This window comes from Chiloscyllium punctatum, chromosome 10 (assembly GCF_047496795.1).
Source record: "Chiloscyllium punctatum isolate Juve2018m chromosome 10, sChiPun1.3, whole genome shotgun sequence".
Taxonomy (NCBI): Eukaryota; Metazoa; Chordata; class Chondrichthyes; order Orectolobiformes; family Hemiscylliidae; genus Chiloscyllium; species Chiloscyllium punctatum.
The window spans coordinates 98,150,394-98,176,594 of NC_092748.1; the positions used below are offsets into that span (position 1 = coordinate 98,150,394).

Below are 26,201 nucleotides of genomic sequence, written 5' to 3' on the forward strand. Positions count from 1 at the left end.
AACCATATCATCGCTCCTTCAGTGTCGCATCTCAAAAGTGAATAAACAGAGGATAGTCCATATTGTAATGTGGGAAATATAGCAGACATTTTGCACAAATCAAGCACTCACAAACAGCAATATGATCATAACCAGGTAATCTGTTAAAGTATTATTAACTGAGGAATGAAAATTGGACAGGACAAAAAAAATGCAATGGGATCTTTTTTATCGACCTGAGAGTGTGAAAAGGACCTTGTTTTAACATCTCATCCAATAGATGGCACCTCAGACACTTTTGCACACTTTCGTACTGCACAGGAGTATCAAATACAATGTTCTTGTTTTGGAATGGGACCTGAATCCACAATTTCAAGTGTGCTAACAAGTGCACTATAGCAGATGCCATATTAAGTGGACAACTTATTTTTCCATGTTAGATTACATCTGTCCCTTTTCACCCTTTCATTACTTCAACTCCCAATGTGCCATTAGCAAATTTGGAAATATTACACTTACCTTCCTCATCAAAATCACTGACATATATTTGTTGAATTTGTATAATATCATTGGTACTTTTGAAATGTCCCATTATTGCATCCTTCCATTTCATTTGATAATGCTCCTATGAAGCAACCTGAATTATTTTACTACATTAAAGGCACTATACAAATGCAAGACTTTGTGATTGTTGACTTATTCTACAGATAAACTGATACTAAGAACTGCATTGAGATAGTATGAGTACCAATATTGATTTCTTTCATCCTCAAATGATATTTTATTATTCAGCATCACCTGAGTGGGTGATCACATGATGGCTATTTATAACCTGTAAATTTCTTGAGCATCTCTTTGCGTCTGATTCATGGGGAAACTCTGGTTTGTTAATGGTTGGTCCACCAACAGGCAGAGTGCCATTTTGGCTTCAGTCAATGTGTGCTTTCCATTACAAAAGCATAAATATCCAACCATCTGAAGATGTTAATGTTCACGCACATGAAAAAGGATTTCATTCATTTCCTGAAGTAGTATGAGAATAATGAAAAGGGCTTGTTAAAAAAACCATTTGTTAGTGTTAAAAAAAGCCTAACGACAAGATGACAACCAACAAATTTTCAGTGAAGTGGCTAATTAGTAACTTGATAAAAATACAAGAAGTTTTAATTAGAAAAAATTATGACACATAATGTTCAAAATGGTCATTGAGGCTGATGAGAACAACTATGGGTAAGAGATGAGTAGGTCACAACCAGGGATATCCCCTCAGTGATGAGAAGAGGAGAAGTGTTAATCCTTAACTCATTCAGATTATAATGAGACAGGACAAGTTATGAAAGTGGATGTGAGTTTGTCAGTTCAACTGCTTACTTGACTCGATAGCTTGCTAGTGGAAAGATTATGCTGCATTTGTAAGGATTCAGACATATCTGTTACAGGTTTGTGCATCTTCTTCAGGTCCTGCTTGTATATAACCTGAAATGTGAAGCAAAACAGTAACACTATTATTCTTCTGACTGATATCAAAGTATTTTAGCTGCAGAATTTAGATTGCAGGGCAACACTGGTGAGATTCAATTCAAGTTTCTCCTGTTCTCCACAACATTTCACTCCAATGTCTGACACACTTAATCTTCAATTAATGTATGCTAAAAACCTAAACATTCATAAGTACGTAAGTTAGCTCACTGAGCTGGAAGGTTTGTTTCGTCACCATGACTAGGTAACATCATCAGTGAGAATCACAAGCAAGAAACTAGCCACTAGGATACATGAACATCAACTAGCCACCAAAAGACAAAGAAGGACACCACTTTGACTGGGACAACACACACACCCTAGGACAGGCAAAACAAAGACACACATGGGAATTCTTAGAGATATGGCATTCTAACCAGAACTCCATCAATAAGCACATCGACTTAGATCCCATCTACCTTACCTTGAAAAAAAAGCGGAAATGACATCACCAACTTTAAGAAACCAAGACCTATAAATAGAGAGGCGAGATATACCACTAGTGCTTCACTAGAGACACTCATTGATGATATTACCTAGTATGGTGACAAAACATCTGAAAACAAACCTTCCAGCTCAGCAAGCTAACTTACATACTTATCATCAACCTGAGCAACAAATCTCAAAAATCTCTAAACATTCATGTTATATAGCATTATTTCCTGCCTTAGATGCTTTGACCATTTTAGAGATTTTGGGTCGTGTGGGCCATTGGGAGAAGGGGCTGTTGTTCAGAAGATTAAAAGTAAGAGCAGGCCCCTGCATTTCCTGTTAATAGGTGCATGGTAGACAGACAAGAGCCTGGAAGAACACAGCAAGCCAGGCAGCATCAGGAGATGGAGAAATCTACCTTTTGGCTGTAACCTTTCTTCAGGACTGGGGATGGGTGTAGGGGGAGCTGCAGGTAAAGGAAGTGGTGGGGGCAGGGTGATGAAGTGGGGATAGATGAAGACAGGTAGAGGGTATGACCTGGTTGGTCAGTGGGAGGAATGAATCCAGCTGGTGCCAGGGAAGAGTAGAAGGAGGGGGAGGGGCTGGCAAGGGAATCACGGGATGGGAAGGAGTTTATTTCAAATTGGAGAACTCAATGTTGAGTCCTCCAGGTGTAGGTTGCCCAGGTGGAAGATGAGGTGTTGCTACTCCAATTTGCAGTTTGGTTCATTGTGGCAATGGAGGAGGCCAAAGATAGTCATGTCGAAAAGGGAGTGGGAAGGGGAATTGAAATGGGTGGTGACTGGAAGGTTTTTCCAGTGTCCTCCAACTCCTGATGCTGCCTGGCTTATTGTGTTCTTCCAGCCTTCTGCCTGTCTATTTTTGATTCCAGCATCTGCAGTTTTTCTCTTTCTAACTGTTAATAGAGTCATGGCTGTTTTAAGTGGCCAAAACTCAATTGTCCTGTCTGTTCTAGTCAATGTCCCTTTCCCTTTCAAACCATAGTAAGTCTGCAAAGCCCACTTGGAGAGGTGTATCAGTGGGCTTTGAACTGAAAAGGGATTGGGTAATGTAGGCCTTCAGAAGATGAAATTACTAGAATTTTGAATTAATGTTTGCTCACATTCTGTCATGGAAATTCTGAAGAGTATAAGCCTATTATTTATTTTGGGGATGCCACCAGCTGTTGTTCCCCAGCGACAACCCTGCTGGAGTCTGCAGGGTGAGCTGGAGGTCACTTAAGTTGAAGGGCAGAAAAATGTGCTGTTGTGGTTGCTGCCCACCTGGTAATGTAGATTGCTGAGACCCTCCCTTAGTCATGGTGTTCTCCTCAACTCAATCCCCATCTCCTCCTCATGTAAAATAGGGTCCGATACAAGTCATGCATCTTTTTATTAGGGCTCCAGGCCATTTTTCCTGAAGGCGTGTCACCCTAAAGTCATATAACATTTCAGTTTTCTGATGGACAATGGGTCCTAAATCAGCCGGGCAATGGAGAGTTCTGGTGTAGAGAAGTTCTACTCCATATCCAGGATAGATAGACAGATAGACAGATAGATAGTTAGATAGATAGATAGATGGACAGATGGACAGATGGTTGGTCTGCACCACTTTGAAATGTCAGAAACCTCCAGACACTGAAGACTGTTGCAATAGAGTCTCCACAATGGCTTTGGGTGTTCTCCAGTCTCCTAATTATTGCATTTTCAAATCCTGTAATTTTTTAAAATCAAAAGTCAACATGTACCTGGGTGAATATGCAATGGAAACGTATTTTAAATTTCAGAAGCTCACAGACAGGTGATTCTTATCCAATTATTTCTATAAACATACAACTTTTGTTTTGTCTTGAAGTACTGGCATCATCAACCAACCTCAAACAGTTTAGTAATTGTAGTTGGAAGTGTCTTGATACTCACTTCACTAGCAAAAATATTTGCATCTTTCATTGACTTGTATCCTGAGCTTTCCTTCAAATCAAACTTCGGCCTCTGTCCTTTAAACTCTTTCTCAAACTTCTCTTTGTACTTAAGCTGTGCGTGAATTAAAAACAATATTACTTAATTATCCCCAACATGAATACAATCAGCTTTGTAACTCAGTACAATAAAGAAACAATAAACAAATCAGTTGAACAGTTTGGACAAATGACATTGATTAGGAAGGATGACAAAAACTACCTTAAAACTCACAATGACAAAGATGGGGCGCACAGTTGTCTGGTAACAAACAACAAACAGGGATAGACATAAGAGGGTGTAGGTTGGCAAGGCGGTATATAATAGGAATGACAAAGAGTGGTGAGCCAAAAAAAGTTGGCAATGTTTAACAAATGAACAATCAAAAGAAAATAAAATCTGATCCAGTGATCAGATCCTGGAAACAACTTGATGTACAAAATATCAGTTTCTTGAATGCAGTGTTAGCATAACAATTGCTCACAGACCTGAGTTACTTTCATACTCATATCAATTTGTTTATATTTAACTCTATCTTTAAAATATTAATATGTGCACAGATTATATTTTAAAAGGTGAAACCATTAGATTGTCCACTTCCACGTCCAGATACCAGGCCTGGAACACAGATGGCAAAATTCACCATTTCAAAAGCCTGGATTCCTACAAAAAAAGTGTGTAAAATTTCAAGAGTAAAAGATAATCAAACAAAAGAAAAATACAAAATGCACTTGGGTGGAAACTTTCTTCTCTCTTATCAAAGAAAGTGGACAACACCATGGTTCAAAAAGAATTCCAGAGTCAGAGATACATACGCACAACCTTTCTAAGCACAAAACCTTAAGAAAAAGCGTATCATTCAAGTATGATCTTGAGCTGAAGCAGAATGAACCATTAAGAAGAAGAAAGCTGAAGATGTAATGAGAAATGGATTAGCATTACTGACAGCTTGGGGGTGGTGGGAGGTGGGGGGGGGGGGGGGGGGGGTGGGCGGGGGATTCAAGAAGGCTCGGAAGCTTTGACCATTCTTGGAGAAGTAAAAAATGTTCATGGTTGATAGATAATTCAGAGAAGTTACATTTTTGTAGCTCTAGGCTCAAAAGTGGAAATTGCTGAATCTTAGAACTCTGTTTTCCCTTTGGTAGAGACTGGGGAAAATAGAAGACTGAATTGAAAACTTGGAATCCAATACAGTGAATTGTGCCAAAAACATGAATGCAAAACAACCCAGGCATGATGGCTTAGTTTAGGACTATTCCTGTTCGGTCCTTTGATTTCATCTTAATCTTTAATTGGATTGACTTCTGCGTATGAATACTATTGGTGCTAGAATACCATTCGCACTGGAAGGCACACCCACTCCCCCCGACAACAAAAACGTAATTTGCACAAAGGGCAAGGGCAGAATATAAAACGCAGAAACACTGTACAGGGATTTTTGGTATTTATGGTTGTCTTACGTTGCTTGAGAGGATGTTTGCTTTCTTTGCAAGCCTCATCGTGGGAGTGTCATATGAAGCAGCTCCATGGCCTCTGAGTTTCTGTTTGGTATATTCCACCTATGAAGCGTAGCAAGATGGTATGATCAGAGCAACATTAATTAGCAATTAATGGGTAGCCTGGATGGAATTGCAAGCATGAGATAGAAGAGCTTGGAACAAACAAATTAATACATGGACAGCAGCAGATATGTATTTAACTCCAGTCAGTAAATGACTAGTTAGAAGCAGGATCCTGCTCAATTTTACCATACAATGATAGATTATATATATTTCACAATAAAATGGATTTTGACTATTATCATATACCAGAGATTGCAATGCACAAATCAACATTGAAGCTTCCCAAAATCCTTCTTTGAATGGGACTCACATATACGCAGAATATAAAACGTGAACTGTGCATGTTGGTGTAGACGGTTAACTTCTGTTCATTGCTCACTATGCTCTCTATGGACACATTTTCTTGGCAACATAATCCATCACCTGCTTGATCCCATGCACCAACTCATAAGGTGGAGATTAACCATAGAGCTGAAATATTGAAGTCTCATGCCAGTATTTCCCCAAATGTGTATTTATTAGATGAAAAATGGTGATGGTGGGTGATTGATACACTAAGTGTATCGTGTATAATAAATGTTTAAGTGCATACTTGTCTAAACATGCACCTTGGTGCTGAAAGAATGGAATCATCTTAAACACCAGGTTGAATTATGCATTACAATATCTGGTATTATAAAATAAAATGTATTTTCTTGAAGCACTCTTTGAGCCCTTTGAGCAGTAATTTGCTCGAGACATATGTTACAACAGCATTGGGTGAACATCAGTTGATGTGCTGTCACAAAGTTGAACCAGAAGAAAATTAGATTGACCCAATATCCCAAATAAAGCAATAATATCTTGGGCCATGGATATGTTGCTTTAAGCAGTTCATCGAACTTTCCATCACAGAAGGAATCTAGTCATCCTAGCTGCCCTGGTTTATTGTAAGAGCTACCTAAATTAGTGTTACATTCCCACCTTATCCCTCTAGCACACATTTTTTCTTTACAAGTATCTAACCAATTCTCCTTGTAAAGTTTGCACTTTTATGGCCACATCTAAGGGCAGCACAGTGGCTCAGTGGTTAGCACTGCTGCCTCAGAGCAACAGGGTCCCAGGTTCAATTGCAGCCTTGGGTGACTGCCTGTGTGAAGTTTGCACATTCTCCCTGTGTCTGTGTGGGTTTCCTCCAGGTGCTCTGGCTTCCTCCCGCAGTCCAAAGATGTGCAGGTTAGGTGAATTGGCCATGCTACATTGCCCCATCGTGTTAGGTGCATTAGTCAGAGGGAAATGGGACTGGGTGGGTTGCTCTTTGGAGGGTTGGTGTGGACTTGTTGGGCCAAAGGACCTGTTTCCACACTGTTGAGAATATCATCTCATTTCCCTCCAAAATGTTACCACAATATAAAATGGAAATTGCAGGGAAAGATTTATGATGCTGCACAATTTTTTCACAGTTTGAACCAACATTTCACTCTTGACCTTGAAGCTGTGGGGTACATAAGTGAATTTTTTTGTGAAAACAATTTTTTGTCTAATTACCTGTGACCATTGTGTTTCTGACCTATATTGGCTCCCCATTCAACCACAATTTTGTATTTAAAGTTCTCCTCCTTGTTTGCACATTCCTCCATGTCCTCATCCTCCTCCATCTCAGAAACAATCTCTGGTTTGACTATCTTTGGAAATCTCTGCAAAATCTTACCAATTTGACCTTTTGCACATGACCATTGCTCCTCCATTCCTGGTTGGATATTTCGATGTGTAAAGTCCAAGTTCTGGAATTCTTTCCTTAAACCTTGTACCCTGTCTTGGTCACCTGTTCCCCTTTTAAATTGCTACTCAAAACTTCCCTCTTTATCAAACTTTGGTCACCCATTGTATATCTATTTATGTGACATAATAGAATAAATATCTGAAAATCCTCTCAACAATTTGCTCTAAAGTTAGCATGCATATTCTTGAAATATACAGCTTTATGTTGAAAAGTAGTCCTGAAAACGAGGCGAGTTGGTCTTCCATGTTCAAACTATTCACAAATAACTGACCTCATCACAAACATGGAGCAATACCTTTTCCTGTAGGCTCTGAAACTCACTGTTAGGCTGAAATGGGGATTAAATAACTGCACTATGCAGGCTACAGAATTCAATGTGATTTTCCCTGGAAAATCCAATGTGGTGTCAAAGTATAGTTGGTCTTCATTTTCAATCATTAACAGGCTTTTAATTAGCTCTATCACCTTATCCAGCCCCCAATCAATCTTCCCTCTGGAAAATGATTTGGGATTCAAGGTGCAACCAAAGAACTGGCGAAAGGCCAAGGAGTCCCCCTTCCCATACTCAGTGGGGCCCAGCACAATGTGTCAGAACATATAAAGGAATGGTCCCTTACTTGATAATACTTAATCCCCAATCATATTATGTATAGAATGAAAAATGCAATCTTTGAAAAAAGGTACAAAGTTGTTTTGAACCCTTGCTGAGTCAGAAAGTTCAGGTCACAATAGGTACAGTCATCTCTATACACTTGTTCGAGTATCTTCCTGAACTGACCATGAATGTCAAAAGCATTACCTGGAAGTGTGGTGGAGAGAGAATTAATTGAGGCATTCAAGAGGGAATTGGATGATTATTTGTATAGAAACAATGTGCAATGGTATGTGGGAAAAGTCAGGCGAAAGAACTAAATTAGAATGCTCATTTGGAAAGTCATTGCAACAATGAGTCAAATGGCCCCTTTTGCACTCCAATGATTCTTTGTTAAAGGTCTGTTGCATCTAAACTGAGGAAGGGAGGAAAGTGAACATAAGATTCTGTGAGGATGGAGGATATTTGCCAATATTGGGAAAGAATAGTGCCAACTTGAATGGGAAATGAATAATGAGTATCTTTTAATAAGAGGGCATTGAGACAGAGAGACCACAAGACAGAGGAAAAAGCCAAGCAAGAAGAACATGAATTGTGGGATGTTGGAGGGGAAGTTAAGATTGGGGGTAGCAAATTAAAACAGAGTTGAGAGAAACTAATTCTCCCAAAGCGTTGTGAATCTGTGGAATTCACTACCACAAAGTGCAGTGGATGATGGGACAGTGAGTAAATTTAAGGAGGAGCTAGTCAGATTTGTAATTGGTAATGGGTTGAAGGGATATGGAGAAAAGGCAGGGAAATGGGGGTGAGCAGCATATCAGTCATTATCGAATTACAGAGCAGACTCGAAGGACCGAATGGCCTAATTCTGCTCCTGTAATCTTATAACTTGGGGTCACAATGGGTATAGTTATCTCTGTACACTTGATTGAGTGCCTTTGGAATGATACATGTTGGATTCGGAAGAATGATCCTTGAGGTGGCATTTAGGAAATGACAATTGGTTTACCAGTTGAAAGCCCAAAATATCAGTTTGAATGACTTTTTCTTGAAACCAAGAATCAACTGAGTCTGATTAACAGAGGCATTTAAAATCAAACAGAAAGCACCACTCAACTGAAAACATTAAATACGGGGCAGCACAGTGGCACAGTGGTTAGCACTGCTGCCTCACAGCACCAGGGACTCGGGTTGATTCCCACCTCGGGTGGTGACTGTCTGTGGATTTTGCACATTCTCCCCATGTCTGCGTGGATTTCCTCCCACAACCCAAAGGTGTGCAGATCTGGTGAATTGGCCATGGTAAATTCCCCATAGTGTTTGGTACATTAGTCAATGGTAAATATAGGGTAGGGAATAGGTCTGGTTGGGCTACTCTTTGGAAGGTCAGTGTAGACTTGTTGGGCAGAAGGGCCTGTTTCCATACTGTAGGGAATCTAATCTAATCATGAGTCTATAACTCATTCTTCTTCTGTTCTTACTTTGTCTCTCTTCTTTAAATCTGGGAGTTTGCAGATTCAGACCAGGTCTTGGTTCTTGTTTTGCATTTTTAACATTTTGACTTCTTACCTGACCATGATCCACCCATTTTTAGGGAGAGAGGAGTGTTTAAAATTACCTACAAAGCCATCACTTGCCTCTTCTCTATCGCTGGTCTTTCTATCACCTAAAGGACAGTTTATTAGGCAGGTTGCTGTTGCTACTGATTGACTACCTTTCCTGTGTAAATTACTCCTATTATTTGCTTTCATGCTACAAAATTTACATAGAACACACAGCACAAACACAGTCAACTAGCCCAATTTGTCCGTGCCAGTGTTTTATGCTCCATTGCCTTTCCCATCAACTTCCATGAGCCAAAACCTCTACCTCCCTCTTTCTCAGAGAATTGTCTAGCCCCACTTAGTTACATCATCATTATATGCCTCAACTACACTCTGTGGTAGAGAATTCCATACTCTCCTCACTCTCTGGATACGTAGTTTCTTTATAATTCTCTGTTTGAATTCTTAGGGACTATCTTATGTTGATTAAGTCAACATTCTCTACCAAAAAAAGTCATAATTTTAAACACGTCTATTTTGACACCCATCACCCTTATCTTTTCTGGAAAGAAAAGAGACCAATGCTTTTACAGAGTTGATTGTGCTACCACTAAGAGACATGACAAGTTGAGAGTAACAACTTGGACACAGCATCAAAATTAACCTTAAGATAAATGCATAAAATCACAACAAACAACCTGCAAAATAAACAGTAAAGCAGAAAGGAGATAGAAATCAACATGCAAGAATGAACACTAGAAAGAAGTTATTGATTTAAAATGACATTGAAACTCTTGAGGAGAACAAATATTGAAACTTCTAGAATAGTTGCATCTTGCACGATTCATCAGACTTTCTCCGGCCAGTCAACTTAACCATTTTCTCTCAATTTCATTGGTTTGATTTTCTTCTTTCTGATAGTTTATGACACTATTACAATGTAACGTTGGATACAGTCTAATGCAACATAGCACAATTTAACATGTTTGCTACAATCTTATGTGACTTAGTATAGACCGGTACAGTATGACACAATCTGGAGTCGCAGACAATCTTACAATCCTGTTTTCTTTGTGAGGTTATTCAGGTATCTACTTCAGCTTCTCATAAATTACCCTTATCTGTTTTACCTGGCTGGTGAGTTTGGAAACCTCTTTGGCAAGTTCAATGTCTGGGCGTCCAAGGCTGATTATACCACGACTAGCCTCCTCACGTGCTTTTGTCCTGTATCCAATCTGAAAAAAGACACCAGACAAAACTCATGTGATGGGCTGTACCTGAGCCAAGATAATATCTTGAGGAATACAGCTTAAATGAATGAAACATACTCACATCACTTATTAACTTGGCAGCTTCAGTGGCTTTAAGAATATCTGGTCGATCTGCCACAGATGTGTAAGCTAGTTTGGATTTAGCATCTTTCTTGTAATCGATCTGCAGAACAGAGAACGTTTTATCATCACTGATATGCTGCTTTGCTAAGGATTGAAATTTGAGAAATACATTCCAAATAAATTGCTCATTCCATATGTTCTAAAGTTCCTATTTCTCAATTTGATATGGCGAGCTTGGAATTATATAATACTTCTAATGCAGACAATATATCATGGTCCTATGCAGTATGGAGGCTGTGTGGGCTGGGGTGGTGGTGATGTGGAGAGAGAGCAAAGATATGTTGTGATAGGTAAGGGAACAGACACGGAGTGGTGGAGGGCGATACAAGAGAGACTGACTGAAATCATGGTGGAAAAGATCAGTTTGGAAATTAGGGAAGGACCACAAGGCCTGAATTGAATCAACTGCAAGAGGATGTGCTGACCAATCTCAAATCATTATCTGATCTTGAAGATTGCAAGTTAAACAGTCGAGGCACTTTCATTTCAAGCTGGCCTCATCCTCTCCACACACACCAGGCAAGTGGCTCAAAAAGGTATTAGTGGGAAAATAACCTGCATCTGATTATTAACCTTTCTGTGCATCATGTAGGTTCACATAGCCTAATAGAAACATCTTGGAGATCCTCCTCTGTAATGGCAGTTTAATTTGTAAGGCCCAGTAGAATGCAGAACACAAAAGATCACAGGAGGTTGTGCTTCTGGCTGGCATGCTGATTTTCTGGCTCCAGTCTCCTTCTGGGACATCTACCTGAAGGTTGGATGGGGTTTGCTGCTGCCCTTAAGTGGCAGAGAGCCAACTGAGCATGCTAAACGCCTGGAGAATGAGGCCTATTTTCATCAGCTGACCAAAATTCTCTGGTTAGTCTCTAGGATCCTGGAGTTGTGTGGGAACAGTTAAGCTGCCTGTAGGTAGGCTTGAGCAGCAGACTGGGAGTTAGCTCTCCTGCCAGGCTTTGAGGAGATCCCCCTGTCTAGATATAACTGCATTCACAAGATACTCTGCAGAGAGACTCCTCGCACCTCTAAACAGCCACAAAATTTGGCTGCTGAGGGGAATGTTTATTTTAAAGTTAAAAGATTCAATGAGATTGTGGGCTAAATTGTGGAAGATCTAGTTTTTTTAAAACTCTCCCTACCATCCATATTTTCCTTCTAGCCAAGTTGGGAGCTGGGTGGAGAGGGAAGCAGAGGATGAAGGCATTTGAGAGTAGCCATGGAGCTAGACACATGCTAAGGTGAGGTTATTAAAAGGCCTGCTTTGGTTCTCTGAGACTTTGACCCAGTTGCTTGAAAGGCCTTAAGGACCTGAAACCCTGATCCTTCACCACCATTCCACCACATGTGTCCCTCACTCATATACCATGTTCCATTCTCTCTCATATCTTCCATAACCACTCATCCAGTTTACCCAAACAAAGAGAGTTCCCACTACTATACACCCAATTTTTATAAGAGATCTCTATTTCATGAAAAGAATTAAATATCAAGTTGTCAATCTGCTGTAAAAACAAAAATTTTATTCATTAACACAAAGATAGCTAATCATGTAATGGCCTCTCAAATGTAAATTTCGATTTATAGCTTATAAATTTCAACTCAGACAAATGAGTTTTGAGCTTTTGAAACTCAGCAAAGCATTCTTAGCAGGCACAGCTGTAATCATACGCTTGGGAAAAAATTAATAATGACATCCATTGAAACCGCAGGAGCAGATAGCTAATAATTTTCTTTCTGAGCCAGTCGATCATTAATTGGTCAGTTTTGAATAAAGCAGAGCTGGATTGTTTTCTGCTCATTGTAGCGGGACAAAAGTTTAGTTAACATTAAAAATGGAGTCCAGGCCTCGTGGGAAAAGAAATTGACCAACATTTAATTCAATACAGAGATTAAGAAATTAAGACAATTAAGAAAACATGCAACTGAAGGAAAAGATGCAAAATGATTAGCATGCTTACGTTACTCTGACATTTGGCCACATTCATTGCATGTTTTACTTCTGGAGGCTCCATCATAATGGAATATGAGGATTTGCCTTTATCTTTCTCAAACTGCTTCTTGTACAGTTTCTGTGGGCAAAGAAATGCATATTAACAATCAGATAATGCTTCACGAGTCATCATTACATTTTTAAAAACTCCATAATACATCCAAGAATAATACCGAAGTTTAGAATGTAAATGAAGCCATTCAGCATGGCCTCCAGCCGGGAGGTCCTTTCATTTTACAGTATAACTGAGGTGGTGTAGCATAAAATAAACAAGTCTGCTGTACCTAGTACTTAGATGTATGACCCTAATTTTCTGCCTCTAAAGTCCTCAATTTTAATTGAGATATAATAAGTGCAAGGGTGGAAACTCAATAGCTGGGAAAATAGAACAGCATTGTAGAATCCAGTGAGGGATACTGAAGAAATCTTAATGACTGAGAACCAAAACCATTGAAGACATTGGCAGAGATGGGGTTTCTCGAGGGAGACAGAATGCCTGCCATAGAGGCACATCCAGCACTAACCTCCATTTCCTGAGGCCTAGCACTACAGTAACTTGCTTGTGGGAATGTTGAGAAGTGGAAGTGGAACCGACAAGGAGGGAAGAATAAATCCACAACTTGCATGAAATGGGTGAGGAACGTTCAGTCACTGATGGTCATGGCAGAAGAACAAAATTCTGGTTGGCATGTCATTGGGGTAATTAGGTCTAAACTTATCTCTCTGCCTAATTTTAACTGGGTCACAGACTTGCAGAAACAGAGACCACAAAGCAATTTTGTGCGGCCACATATAGAAAGACAATTGATGGCCTAAGCTTCTCGCATAAAATATGATAACGTGTGAATACTCACCCCACTCAGTAACTTAGACACCTCTCTAACGTGTGAAGTCCCACGGGTCTCAGGCAATTTCATGTAAGCAGCATTGGGAAGTTCCTTCTTCACAGCTTCTTTGTACTTTTTCTGCAAAGCAGAATGAGGAAGGAATGAATGAGTAACTTAAAAGCAGTTGAAACAAAAACTGTTAAAGAAATTCTTGCATTCAACGAAAATAAGAATAATCATTCCAAAGCCACAAATAGACAGTAAACAATCCCTCCATTTTTTGATTAAATTGCAATACCAAAATTTACTAAATTTATTTTCAAAAATTCATTCACTTGTGGATGTTGCTGGCTAGGCCCGAAATTATTGTCCATCCCTGATTGCCCAGAGAGCTGTACAGTCAACCGCACTGCTGTGGTTCTGGAGCCATGTCTAGGCCAGACCAGATAAAAATAGCAGATTTCCTTCGCTGAAGGACATGAGTGAACTAAATGGACTTTTACAATAATTGGCAGTGGTTATTTCATTTTTGTGGTGTTTTTCTCTTTGACAGAAAATTGTACATCCCTGGCCTTTTTTTCACTTAGGCTCTTTTGTCCTCATGCCACATGGATACAGAGCATATCCTCAATCTTCAACATCAGACACAAAGGATGTAACATGTTACCAATGAGTTAAACTTAAGACCTAGCACAGAATGAGAAAAGATAACTTAATCCTAGAAGCACGTACAGAGGAACCTCAATTATCCAGCATTCGATTATTCGAATTTTGGATTATCTGGCAAGATTGCAAGGTCCAGATGCTTGGCTATGTTACTATGTTATCTGGCATTCGATTATCTGGAATTTGATTACCTGAACAAAGTACTTCCCACCCATGTCCTTTGGATAATCGAGGTTCCTCTGTGCACTCTATCCTAATTAATTGACCATGAAAGGCCTAAATTAGGATGTCAAGTTAAAATGATAGTGTATTAACCTCCCAGTCATACATAATACATGAAATTGCAATTTTTAATGACATCATGGGATGGAATGCTGGCAAGGGCATCATTGTTACCATCCCGAAACACATGAACTGAGCAGCCTGCTAGACCATTAATCATAAACTTGGTAAGGACAGCTGATTTCTTGCCATAATGGGCATCAGTAAATCAAATGGGTTTTTACAATAATTGATAATGGTTTCATGGTCACTATTACAGAAATAAGCTTTTAGTTTCAGGTTTTATTTATTAAATTTAAGTTCCAGATAATGTTATTCTGAATTGCTGATGTAATGCCCTGACTTCCAAACCATCATGAGCAACAGCTGAAAATGTGTTGCTGGAAAAGCGCAGCAGGTCAGGCAGCATCCAAGGAGCAGGAGAATCGACGTTTCGGGCATGAGTCCTTCTCATGCCCGAAACGTCGATTCTCCTGCTCCTTGAATGCTGCCTGACCTGCTGCGCTTTTCCAGCAACACATTTTCAGCTCTGATCTCCAGCATCTGCAGTCCTCACTTTCTCCATCATGAGCTATAAAATAGTAAATTCATCGGTAGATTAAATGGAGCTTTATGGAACAACATTTCTGCAACCTTGGTTAATTCAACAGTTAGCAACACTTGATGGAAAATGACTGCAGTACCTCAGACATTAGGCTAGCAACAGATTTGGCATGGAGCATCTGTGGTGTGTCTGGAACTGCTTGGAAAATGCCTTTTTCTTTCTTGTGCTTCAGCTGGTATTTTATCTGTGAATGGCACAAAATGATTAGTATCTTGCGATAAAAAGGGCCCCTCACACCTCTGCAAAATCTGTAAGAACTATCTGATGAGTCCTCCTCTCCTGCTTTCCCCACCAGAACCCTGCAAATGTTTTCTTTCTTCTATTAAACTCAGGTAAAGGTAAAGTCACTGTGGTCTTACCAAATCATAGGACTCTGTCATTAGAGAGAGAAGACCGGAAGTGGCTTGATCTGAGAGTGTACAAAGTGAAAAATCACACAACACCAGGTTATAGTCCAACAGGTTTATTTGGAAGCACTAGCTTTCGGAGCGCTGCTCCTTCATTAAATGGTTGTGGAGTATAAGATTGTAAGACTCAGAATTTATAGCAAAAGTTTACAGTGTGATGTAACTGAAATTATATAACTGAAAAATAAAAGATCTGGATTGTTTGGTAAGTCTCTCATCTGTTAGAATGGCCATGTTGGTTTCAGTTCTTTTATAGGTAAATCGCAAAACTTTTTTAAAAAAATTACATTCTTAAGTGAACTTTAACAATCTACCCAGATAATGTATTGAAGATGTGAGGTGCCCTATGTGAGACTGTCTGTGCCACAATGTTCAGACTGATTCTAATCTAAAAAAATTGATTTACAGAATCTTACATGGATTAATGCAGTTTTTCAGCAAAGTAAGCTGTAATTCTGCAAGTACAAATTCACCCCACAAACCTTTATGTGCATGTGTGCATGTGGTGGGGGGGCTTCGGGTGACCATCCTCCAAGGCAGACTTCGGGACCAGCAACAACGAAAAGTGGCCAAGCAGAGGCTGATAGCCAAGTTCAGTACTTATGAGGATTGCCTCAACCGGGACCTTAGGTTCATGTCACATTACAGGTGACCCCACCACCACCCCCCTCCCCGCCCCCCCCCCCCCCCCCAACACACACACACACACACACAGACACACACACACACACATAAACATATTCTCAGACACATAGCCTCCCCCTCCACACACACACACACACATACGCACACACAAACCACCACATGCACATATACACATGTAAGTTTGTGGGGTGAATTTGTACTTGCAGAATTACAGTTTACTTTGCTCAAAAACAGCATGAATCCATGTAAGATTCTGTAAATCTGTTTTTTAAATTAGAATCAATCTGACCATTGTGGCACAGACAGTCAGTCTCACACAGGGAAACTAACACCTTCGATACATTATCTGGGCCGACATGACACGAATTGTTAAAGTTCACTTAAGAATGTAATTTTTAAAAAACATTTTGCGATTTACCTATGAAAGAACTGAAACCAACATGGTCATTCTAACAGATGAGAGACTTAACAAACAATTCAGATCATTTTTCGATATATAATTTCAGTTACCTCACACTGTAAACTTTTGCTATAAATTCTGTGTCTTACAATCTTATTCTCCACAATTGCCTGATGAAGGAGCAGCACTCCGAAAGCTAGTGCTTCCAAATAAACCTGTTGGACCATAACCTGGTGTTGTGTGGTTTTTAACTTTGTACGCCCCAGTCCAACACCAGCACCTCAGGCAAGGGGAAAGGTTGAGTAGGAGGTTCCTTCATGACAATGTAAGCCTGTGCGGGTTTTGAACCCAAGCTGTTGGCATTGCCTTGCATTTCAAACCAGCCAACTGAGCTAACGGCCCACCTAAACTTTGATGGAATTCCCCCAATGTAATTCTACAAATGGATTATTGAACATTTTCTTAATCATGCTTTACATTCTGCTACACTTGAAAAAGTAACTCTCCCATCCCACCACAAACCCAGCGCCCCCTCCCAACATACACCTTGCCTGACAATAAGAAAAAGCAGTAGCCTAGCAAATTTTGCTTAATCTGTAACTTCTGCAGAAAAATCTTTCTTCTAAATTTGTCTGTGTAGCAGATTGGAGTTGGAGAGAGGGGCACTACCTGACACAGAAAATAAAAACGTTGTTGCTTTGAATTCCTGACTGGTAATTGAAATCCAAATAGGCAAATTTTTGAAACAATACTAGAGCAATGAGTTGAACTTTGTTAAGCAGAGTACATTGCACTGATGCTAATTGTGATCTTGTTTTTCCCATTTTTCTACGTACCAGGAATGAAAAACAATGAAAATGCCAAGATTTTCCTTCATCGTGCTTTATTCCGGTTGATAAAATATGAGAGACAGGATGGTAAGTGTTCCCAATTTTGGTAATCACTAACAACATTAGACATTACTTTGTCAGGAATGAATGAGTTTCACATGGTGTCAAGCTTTTGCTGCTGTCTTTCACTAACATGCTTTGTTGAAAATATCAGCTGATCATCTTTGATGCGTAAGTGTTCTTTTAATCCAGTCCTTACATCCATCTCTGGGACTGAAATGTTAATTTGTGTTAAATCATCATAATGCTGTGCTATAGACCCACATCTATTAGATGCTACTTTGAGATAGCTACAGACTCATCACACTAATACATCAGAGTTGCCCATCTGAGATTGGCAATAAACCACATTAGTGGAAGAGAACAGGTAGAGCTTGACGTCAGATATATCACGTACTTTCCTGACCAAGAAATGCCACATGGGGATAGTCAGCAGAACAGAGATAGTAATCCTGTCAGTAAAAGGCTGAATTGTGCTCAGGTCCCAACAATGATAGGAATCAAGTGCCAAATTGATAAACCTTAGTACTTACCCCACTAGCCAATTCTGTATTTTCTACAGCTAGTATCATATTCTTATCTCCATAGACAGGCACTGAGATCTTGCAACCTTTCAAATATTCTCTGTCCAACTTGTAATCCACCTATTACACACGACAAAGAGATGGAGTTGGTAACAGTACATAAACATCCGCATCATGCAGTATTACAGTAACTCAATATAGGGTGTTTGAATCTAACAAACAAATGTTCCTCTCCTATGTCTTTACAATTCAAACTATTTGAACATTCCTTTCATTTTTATTTCATTGATTCCATCTAAAAATTTGTGTTTTCTGCAGAATTATTAATAGCAATTAATTTTCTTGACTAGTCACAACTCCACTATCATTGATTTGCAGAATAACAAAGGCAAATGAGGTGGCATTTGATCTTTTATTACCCAGTGGCCCCGATATGCACAAAGGCAGTTTGCAAGTCATAAAACCAATCCTTTATGGTGAATATTATATTTGTTGGTTCTCTTTCACTGTCTTAGCACATTTCTTCCAGTTTTGAGCTTTCAGTTATTATTACAGAGTCATAGAGATGTGCAGCATGGAAGCAGACCTTTCTGTCCAACTCATCCATGCTGATCAGATATCCTAACTTATTCTAATCCCATTTGCCAGCACTTGGCCTCAGTCCTGTCTTCTTGTTTTACACATTCTGTCAACAATTAGTACAGCTCGATATTGGCCAGACTTTTTCTGAATATTATGTGACTTTATTGCTCTATTTTGTCTGGATCATGTGTATAGTTACTAAGCTATTTCACACATCATTGAACAAAGTGAATATTCAGTAATATGTAGCATATGAGTATCATTCCTCAGAAAAGGCTAGAAATTAATTGCTGCATTTCTAGTTACTTCTGTGATGCAGAGTGAAACTAACAGTGCAGGTTCAATTCCTGTACAAGCATGACGGTCCTACTTTCTCAATCTCACCCCTCTCTTCAGGCATTGTGACCTCCAGATTAAACCCACTACCAGTCATCTCTCTTCAATGAGAGATTAGCCTTATGGTCCTCTGGGACTATAACGATGTTATCAGCTAGGGGGGGAAAGAGGATGGTATACTGGAAATGTCATTGGATTACTAATTCAGTAGGTCTAGCCTCAAGCTCTGTGGACATGTGTTCAAATCTCCCACAACAGCTCGTGAAACTTAAAACTCAATTAATAAAACTGAGATATAAAGCTGATTGGAATAATTGTGATCATGACAATTACCGTCCATTTTCATAAAGACCCATATGATTCACTAACCTGATCTGATCTACATGCAACACCAGACCCACAGGAATGTGGTCAACACTTCACCTCTCTCTGAAATGACCTTGCATGACACTCAGTTCAAATACCACGGGGATGTTTAATAAATGCTGACCTCTGCAGTCACACCCAGATCCCACGACAGAATGATAAAAAAAAATCTGCTTGACTGTGTTTAAGCATGAGTAACAAAAATTTTAAAATGAGATACCAGTATTGTTTATTACTATGATTTAATATGACGCATGTATACACCTACAGGTACAGCTTGTTGTCACAAAACCATTGGAATAATAAGTTAGCTAGTCCCCAGAATAATTTCCTAATTTGAAATTCAATCTGTGCTATTGTCTAATCATAGTTTCCACCTGGTTTTAACTTAATCTTATAGTGAATTTGAGGTTAGTTTGATAAAAATTGATTGTATATTATAGAAATACATTATATCAATGCACACAGAGGATTGAGTTATTTGCATCACCACAGAGTAATTTATTGTTCCTCTTACCTCACTCTGCTGCTGTGAGGCCTTGTGAGCCTGCACAAAGTCAGGTCTGTCAACAGTCCACATCCATTTGGCTTTGGTGGCCTCATACTTCTTCTTGTAATCAAGCTACAAATCAAGCAATGGAAATATCATTGAAACTAGAGAACTAAGTCCCAGTACGATAATTTAGATGAAAAATTTCAGTGAGTTATCTGTTTCAACTTAATTCTGAAAATTCTGAAAATTTCTCCAGAATTATTATTTTTTTTCACAAAGCTGACCTAAAATTTATTTCCTTTTTTCCTTCTATCACTTATCATGACAGCAACTTGCGATGGGGTACCACTAAATGAGCACTGGCAGATGTGTTGTACAATGTACCACTGATTGCTCGTTCATAAGGTCATAGAGATATACATCACGGAAACAGACCCTTCAGTCCAACCACATGTCCTAAATTAATCTAGTCCCATTTGCCAGCATTTGACACATACCTCTCAAAACCCTTCCTATTCATATGCCCATCCAGATGCCTTTGAAATGTTATAATTGTACCAGCCTCTCCCACTTCCTCTGGCTCATTCAGTGCATGAAGAAGTTGCCCCTCAGATCCCTTCTAAATCTTTCCCCTCTCACCCAAACCTATGCCTGGAGACTCCCAACCCCAGGGAAACGTCCTTGTCTATTTACCCTATTCATGCCCTCATGATATTATAAACCTCGATAACTTCACCTCTCAGCCTCCGCTGCTCCAGGAATAACAGCCCTAGTCTATTCAGCCTCTCCCTTTAGCTCAAACCCTCCAATCGTAGCAACATCCTTGTAAATATTTTCTGAACTCTTTCAAGTTTTGCAACATTGTTCCTATAGCAGACAGACCAGAATTGCATGTAATGTTCCAAAGGTGGCTTAACCAATGTCCTGTATAGCTGCAACATGACCTCCCAACTCCTATACTCGAGGCACTGACCAATAAAGGAAAGCATACCAAAGGCCTTTGTCACTATCATATTTACCTGTGGTTCCACTTTCAAGGAACTCTGTATCTGCACCCCCTACCCAATCCCAACATTTCCCATGGCTAATCCACCTAACCACATATCACTGGACGCTGGGGGCAATTTAGCATGGCCAATCCACCTAACCTGCCCATCTTTGGACTGTGGGAGGAAATCGGAGCACCTAGAGGAAACCACACAGACACAGGGAGAATATGCAAACTCCACACAGACAGCCATCTGAAGCTGGAATAGATCCTGAGTCCCTGGTGCAGTTAACCAGTGTGAAACTATCAGAAAATTTAAAAAGGGCTATAGAAACTGTGAGACAATAGGATAGGGACTTTATCCTGTAGAAAATATCACGACTTTCTCTTGATAAGTCAATTACCTTGTAAAATATTTCTCCAAGCAATGGTATGTCTTCAGTGCAAGTGACTGAAGTGGTTGGTGTAACTTAGCAAAATATCTAGTTGAGCAGCTGGACTAGCACCAAAGCCACATTCGTAATCTTTCTCACACGTGAAGCATTATGATTATGATGTAACAGCTTGTAAACAATTCAGACCTGCATGAAAAGACCTTTTCACTTCAAGATACAACAATGACACTGGGGCAACTTTAGCTTAAACCACCGGTTTTCCAGTGTAGGAAGTGTGTGTATATATGTGCGTGCGTGTGTGGCGGAGTGGTTGAATGGGCAGGTGGAGTGGGCATCAATTTGAACAGAAAGGAAGAAGGAGCAGGTTAGAGGGTAAGGGATTAAAAGACACAGATAGGAGTAGCGGAAACAAAATGGAGAACAAAGTTCTTGGTATAAAGTTGTTGAATTTAATGTTGAATCCAAAAGATGTAAAGTGCCTAAAGAGAAAATGGGGTGCTGTTCCCTCAGCTTGTATTGTGCTTAGGATCAGGTACAATGCTGATATCAGGTTAATTTTCTATTCCAGTGAAGTCAGGGAACAGTAATATTATGGGAATTAGTGACGACCGACTTGACACTGACATTTTTTACAAACCCTCTGACTCCCATAGCTACCTGGATTACACCTCTTCCCACCCTATCTCTTGCAAAAATGCCATCCCGTATTCCAAATTTCTCCCCCTCCGCCGTATCTGCTCCCAGGAGGACCAGTTCCACCATAGGACACACCAGATGGCCTCCTTCTTTAGAGACCGCAATTTCCCTTCCCACGTGGTTAAAGATGCCCTCCAACGCATCTCGTCCACATCCCGCACCTCCACCCTCAGACCCCACCCCTCCAACCGAATCAAGGACAGAACGCCCCTGGTGCTCACCTTCCACCCTACAAACCTTCGCATCAACCAAATCATCCACCGACATTTCCGCCACCTCCAAAAAGACCCCACCACCAGGGATATATTTCCCTCCCCACCCCTTTCCGCCTTCCGCAAAGACCGTTCCCTCCGTGACTACCTGGTCAGGTCCACACCCCCCTACGACCCACCCTCCCATTCTGGCACTTTCCCCTGCCACCGCAGGAACTGTAAAACCTGTGCCCACACCTCCTCCCTCACCTCTATCCAAGGCCCTAAAGGAGCCTTCCACATCCATCAAAGTTTCACCTGCACATCCACCAATATCATTTATTGTATCCGTTGCTCCCGATGTGGTCTCCTCTACATTGGGGAGACTGGGTGCCTCCTAGCAGAGTGCTTTAGGGAATATCTCCGAGACACCCGCACTAATCAACCAAACCTCCCCGTGGCCCAACATTTCAACTCCCCCTCCCACTCTGCCGAGGACATGGAGGTCCTGGGCCTCCTTCACCGCCGCTCCCTCACCACCAGACGCCTGGAGGAAGAACGCCTCATCTTCCGCCTCGGAACACTTCAACCCCAGGGCATCAATGTGGACTTCAACAGCTTCCTCATTTCCCCTTCCCCCACCTCATCCTAGTTTCAAACTTCCAGCTCAGTTACTGTCTCCTTGACTTGTCCGACCTGCCTATCTTCTTTTCCACCTATCCACTCCACCCTCTCCTCCTTGACCTATCACCTTCATCTCCTCCCCCACTCACCCATTGTACTCTATGCTACTCTCTCCCCACCCCCACCCTCCTCTAGCTTATCTCTCCATGCTTCAGGCTCACTGCCTTTATTCCTGATGAAGGGCTTTTGCCCGAAACGTTGATTTCGCTGCTCGTTGGATGCTGCCTGAACTGCTGTGCTCTTCCAGCACCACTAATCCAGTATCTTGTGATAGCAGCCATGAATCCCTCCTCAGCAACTTCCACTCTGAAACGTATTGGGTAGCGTGATGGGTGGGGTGTGGGAGGGTTTCCTGCTTTCGCGAGATTGGGGTGAGGCCTCTCCTTCAATCAAACTAGCACAGCCACCATATTTCCCCTCATGACAAGCTGCATTAAATCTAACCCTATCTGTTTGAAAATAGAGAACTCTTTGCAACATTTATACACCTTTGTAGAACATGCTTTTCATATGAAACAGTGAAAAATACATGAGAGAAATGTATATTTTCCACAGCCTTGAGGCACACTCAGTGACTATATTTCAAAAGCACGTATTTGATAATAAAACACATTGGAGCATGCTGAGGTTGTGGAAGATGCTGTATCTTTCATAATTTCAGATCAAAACACACCAAAAGACACTTACGTTGGTTGTGTTCTTGTACGCACTCTTGGCAGCCCTGATCGAAAATGCATCACCGTGAATGTTGCAATCAGATTTGTTGCGCTCATAATTCTCCTTGTATTTCAACTGTCAACAAAAGAGCAATATTTGAAATCCTGCCAATCACGTAAGAGTCATTCCATCAGCGAAAGTTTCATGTTTGGTGCATTTTGAGAGTTACTTATTTAGATGTCATGAGTGGGTTACAATGCAAGTTTTATTTTTGTGTAATTAATTAGCAACTGATGGTGAAGGTTACTATCTTGACATTCCTAGAGAGGCGAAACATAAAGCAGAATTTCCCCTTCCCCGGAGGTGGCAAGAAGGGGAAGGAATTGAATGAATTGGTCCTTGCACCTCCTTCTCACTATCTTCTGCAATTTAGTTGCGAGTTTGTAAGAAGGTCCATAAGACCATAAGACATAGGAGTGGAAGTAAGGCCATTCGGCCCATTGAGTCCACTCCGCCATTCAATCATGGCTGATGCGCATTTCAGCTCCACTTGCCAGCGTTCTCCCCGTAGCCCTTAATTCCTCAATTGGAGACTCTCTTGATCGATCATCAAATAGGCCCTGAAGTGGTCATAAGTTGATTAAATCTCTGCCTCGCCAGTTAATTTCCTTCCCAGCATGCAAGGAAAGCAACTGGTTACCCAACAGGTGACCTGCCTGCCAGGTTAGGGGGATGTCCAGTTGCCCTAACCTGGGACATTTGGAGTTGCTGATGTTGAGCAAGGGGCTGATATCTGAAAACAACCTACCTGCTCCCGCCTTTCACAACTCTGACCTATTTCTCCCCACAGTCCTTCCCAGAACGCCCAGTATTGGTAGGAGATTGCAAAGTTTAAATTGCTTTAAAGCAAAAGGCAACCTTATTTCTATCATTGGGTGTGGTGAATACTTACATCACTAATTTTGTCTTTCACACTTCGCATGTGTAGCAGCATTGGCGTGTCATGGATAGTAGTGTAGCCCTTAGCTTTGTCCCGGTTATGCTCCAGTTTATATTTAATCTGCAAAAACACAAAAAAGGAAGGTTCTCATATAAAAATGTGATTATTATGCAAGTTGTTTTTTCTGAATTATGTGAAGATCCATCTTTACATTGCTCCATTCTATAGATGTGCAATTAAATATCATGAATATTTCCCTCATGCCAAAACTAATGTAGATAATTGTCATGACAAATGTCAAATGATTATTTTGTACTGGCATTAATTGTAGCTAACTGAGTTCAAAAATTTGAAGTTAGAAACCATGCAGCAGATCAAGAAAGGAAAATGTGGAACCATTTGTAACTTTAGCAAAATATGGATTCAATTAATAGTACTAAAATCATGTCATGCTAGCTGTTGTTTTAAAGGCAAGTATGACAAAGAGACCTAGGGGTACAGGTGTGTAGTTCCTTGAAAGTGGAGTCGCAGGTAGAGGAATTTCTCACTCTGAGTGCTGGATGCCATCCAGCAAGCCAGATAAAAAGGGGATAGAACAAAAGAATTTCAGCTAAACTGCAAAGCCAAGTATCTTGAAATTAACTACTCAACAATCATTATTACACTATTTAGTCTTCACACAGCAACCAGAGACTGATTCACATGTCATTTAACTTTTCTCTTTTTTTGGACTCTTTTCTCACTTCTTTAATCTGTATCTATATGAGTTATCATTTCTTTTCTGTATTAATATGCTCATTCTTTGTTTACTCAAGGACGCCAGATTAATTAGCTCCTTTTAAAACACAAATTCATTTTTTTCTGGGAGAAAAGCACTGACAAGGGATGGATCTTTTTAAATTAACCTCGTTGTGGCCAACCGATTGGTGGGGGGGCCGGCGGGGGGTGGGGGGGCCGGCGGGGGGGGGGGCGGGGGGGGGGGGGGTGGTGGGGGGGCGGGGGAGGGGGGGTGGATGCGGAGGGGGGTGAATAAAGAGGGGGATAGCTTGGAGTATCCTGTCTGGGAGAAAGTGAGGACTGCAGATGCTGGCATTGAAAAGGCACAGCAGGTCAGGCAGCATCTGAGGAGGAGAAAAGTTGACATTTCAGGCATAAACCCTTCATCCTGTTTGGAACTATAATAAATTGGGGAATTTTACCAGTGGATTCATTGTAACTCTGCTCTTTTTATCCAGGTAATAGGAAAGAAACACAAAGTTCTGAATATACCCATATGTAGCTGATTGTAATAGCTGCATTTATCTCTCTACAGTGTGGAAAGCTTTAGATTCTCTACAGCGTGAAAACAGGCCCTTCGGCCCACCAACCCTCCGAAGAGTAACCCACCCAGACCCATTTCCCTCTGACTAATGCACCTTACACTATGGGCAATTTAGCATGGTCAATTCACCTAATCTGCACATCTTTGGACTGTGGGAGGAAACCGGAGCACCCGGAGGAAACCCACGCAGACATGGGGAGAATGTGCAAACTCCACACAGACAGTCGCCCGAGGCTAGAATCAAACCTGGGACTTGGTGCTGTGATGCAGCAGTGCTAACCACTGAGCCAACATGCCGCCCCTAACTAAAGATCAGTAACAACTCCATATGTGCATAATAGGTATAGCTAATTTCTGTGCTCAGTCATGGTAACTACTATTTAAACAGATTTAATTTAAACACATATGCATTGCATTAAAAACTTAACTTACATCACTGATGAGCTTTGTCACTTTTTTAGTTCGGAGATTGTCAGGGGTCTCAAAAATTGAAGTGTATTTGTCTTTCACCTTTTCGTAGTCCTTCCGATAAATCCACTGTATACAGCGAGCAAATAATTAATGTAGAGCAATCAA

The 26,201-nt window shown here is 40.6% G+C and overlaps 1 protein-coding gene across 41 annotated transcripts in view; it reads right to left on the reverse strand.

The window, feature by feature from the left end:
• The window catches only part of neb (nebulin), a 293,069-nt gene that overhangs the window by 55,976 nt on the left and 210,892 nt on the right, over positions 1–26,201 (reverse strand). For 38 of the 41 annotated variants that reach the window (XM_072579807.1, XM_072579845.1, XM_072579844.1 and 35 more), the window contains 13 exons: positions 26,058–26,162; positions 24,317–24,424; positions 23,395–23,499; positions 19,778–19,882; positions 17,986–18,096; positions 15,190–15,294; positions 13,586–13,696; positions 12,700–12,810; positions 10,680–10,781; positions 10,478–10,582; positions 5,348–5,446; positions 3,849–3,962; positions 1,351–1,455 (listed from right to left, as the gene is read on the reverse strand). In XM_072579807.1, coding sequence (XP_072435908.1) covers positions 1,351–1,455; positions 3,849–3,962; positions 5,348–5,446; positions 10,478–10,582; positions 10,680–10,781; positions 12,700–12,810; positions 13,586–13,696; positions 15,190–15,294; positions 17,986–18,096; positions 19,778–19,882; positions 23,395–23,499; positions 24,317–24,424; positions 26,058–26,162 — 1,386 coding nt within the window. The remainder of the gene's footprint in view (positions 1–1,350; positions 1,456–3,848; positions 3,963–5,347; positions 5,447–10,477; positions 10,583–10,679; positions 10,782–12,699; positions 12,811–13,585; positions 13,697–15,189; positions 15,295–17,985; positions 18,097–19,777; positions 19,883–23,394; positions 23,500–24,316; positions 24,425–26,057; positions 26,163–26,201) is intronic. The other 3 variants (XM_072579817.1, XM_072579827.1, XM_072579816.1) reach the window with 1 other exon arrangement.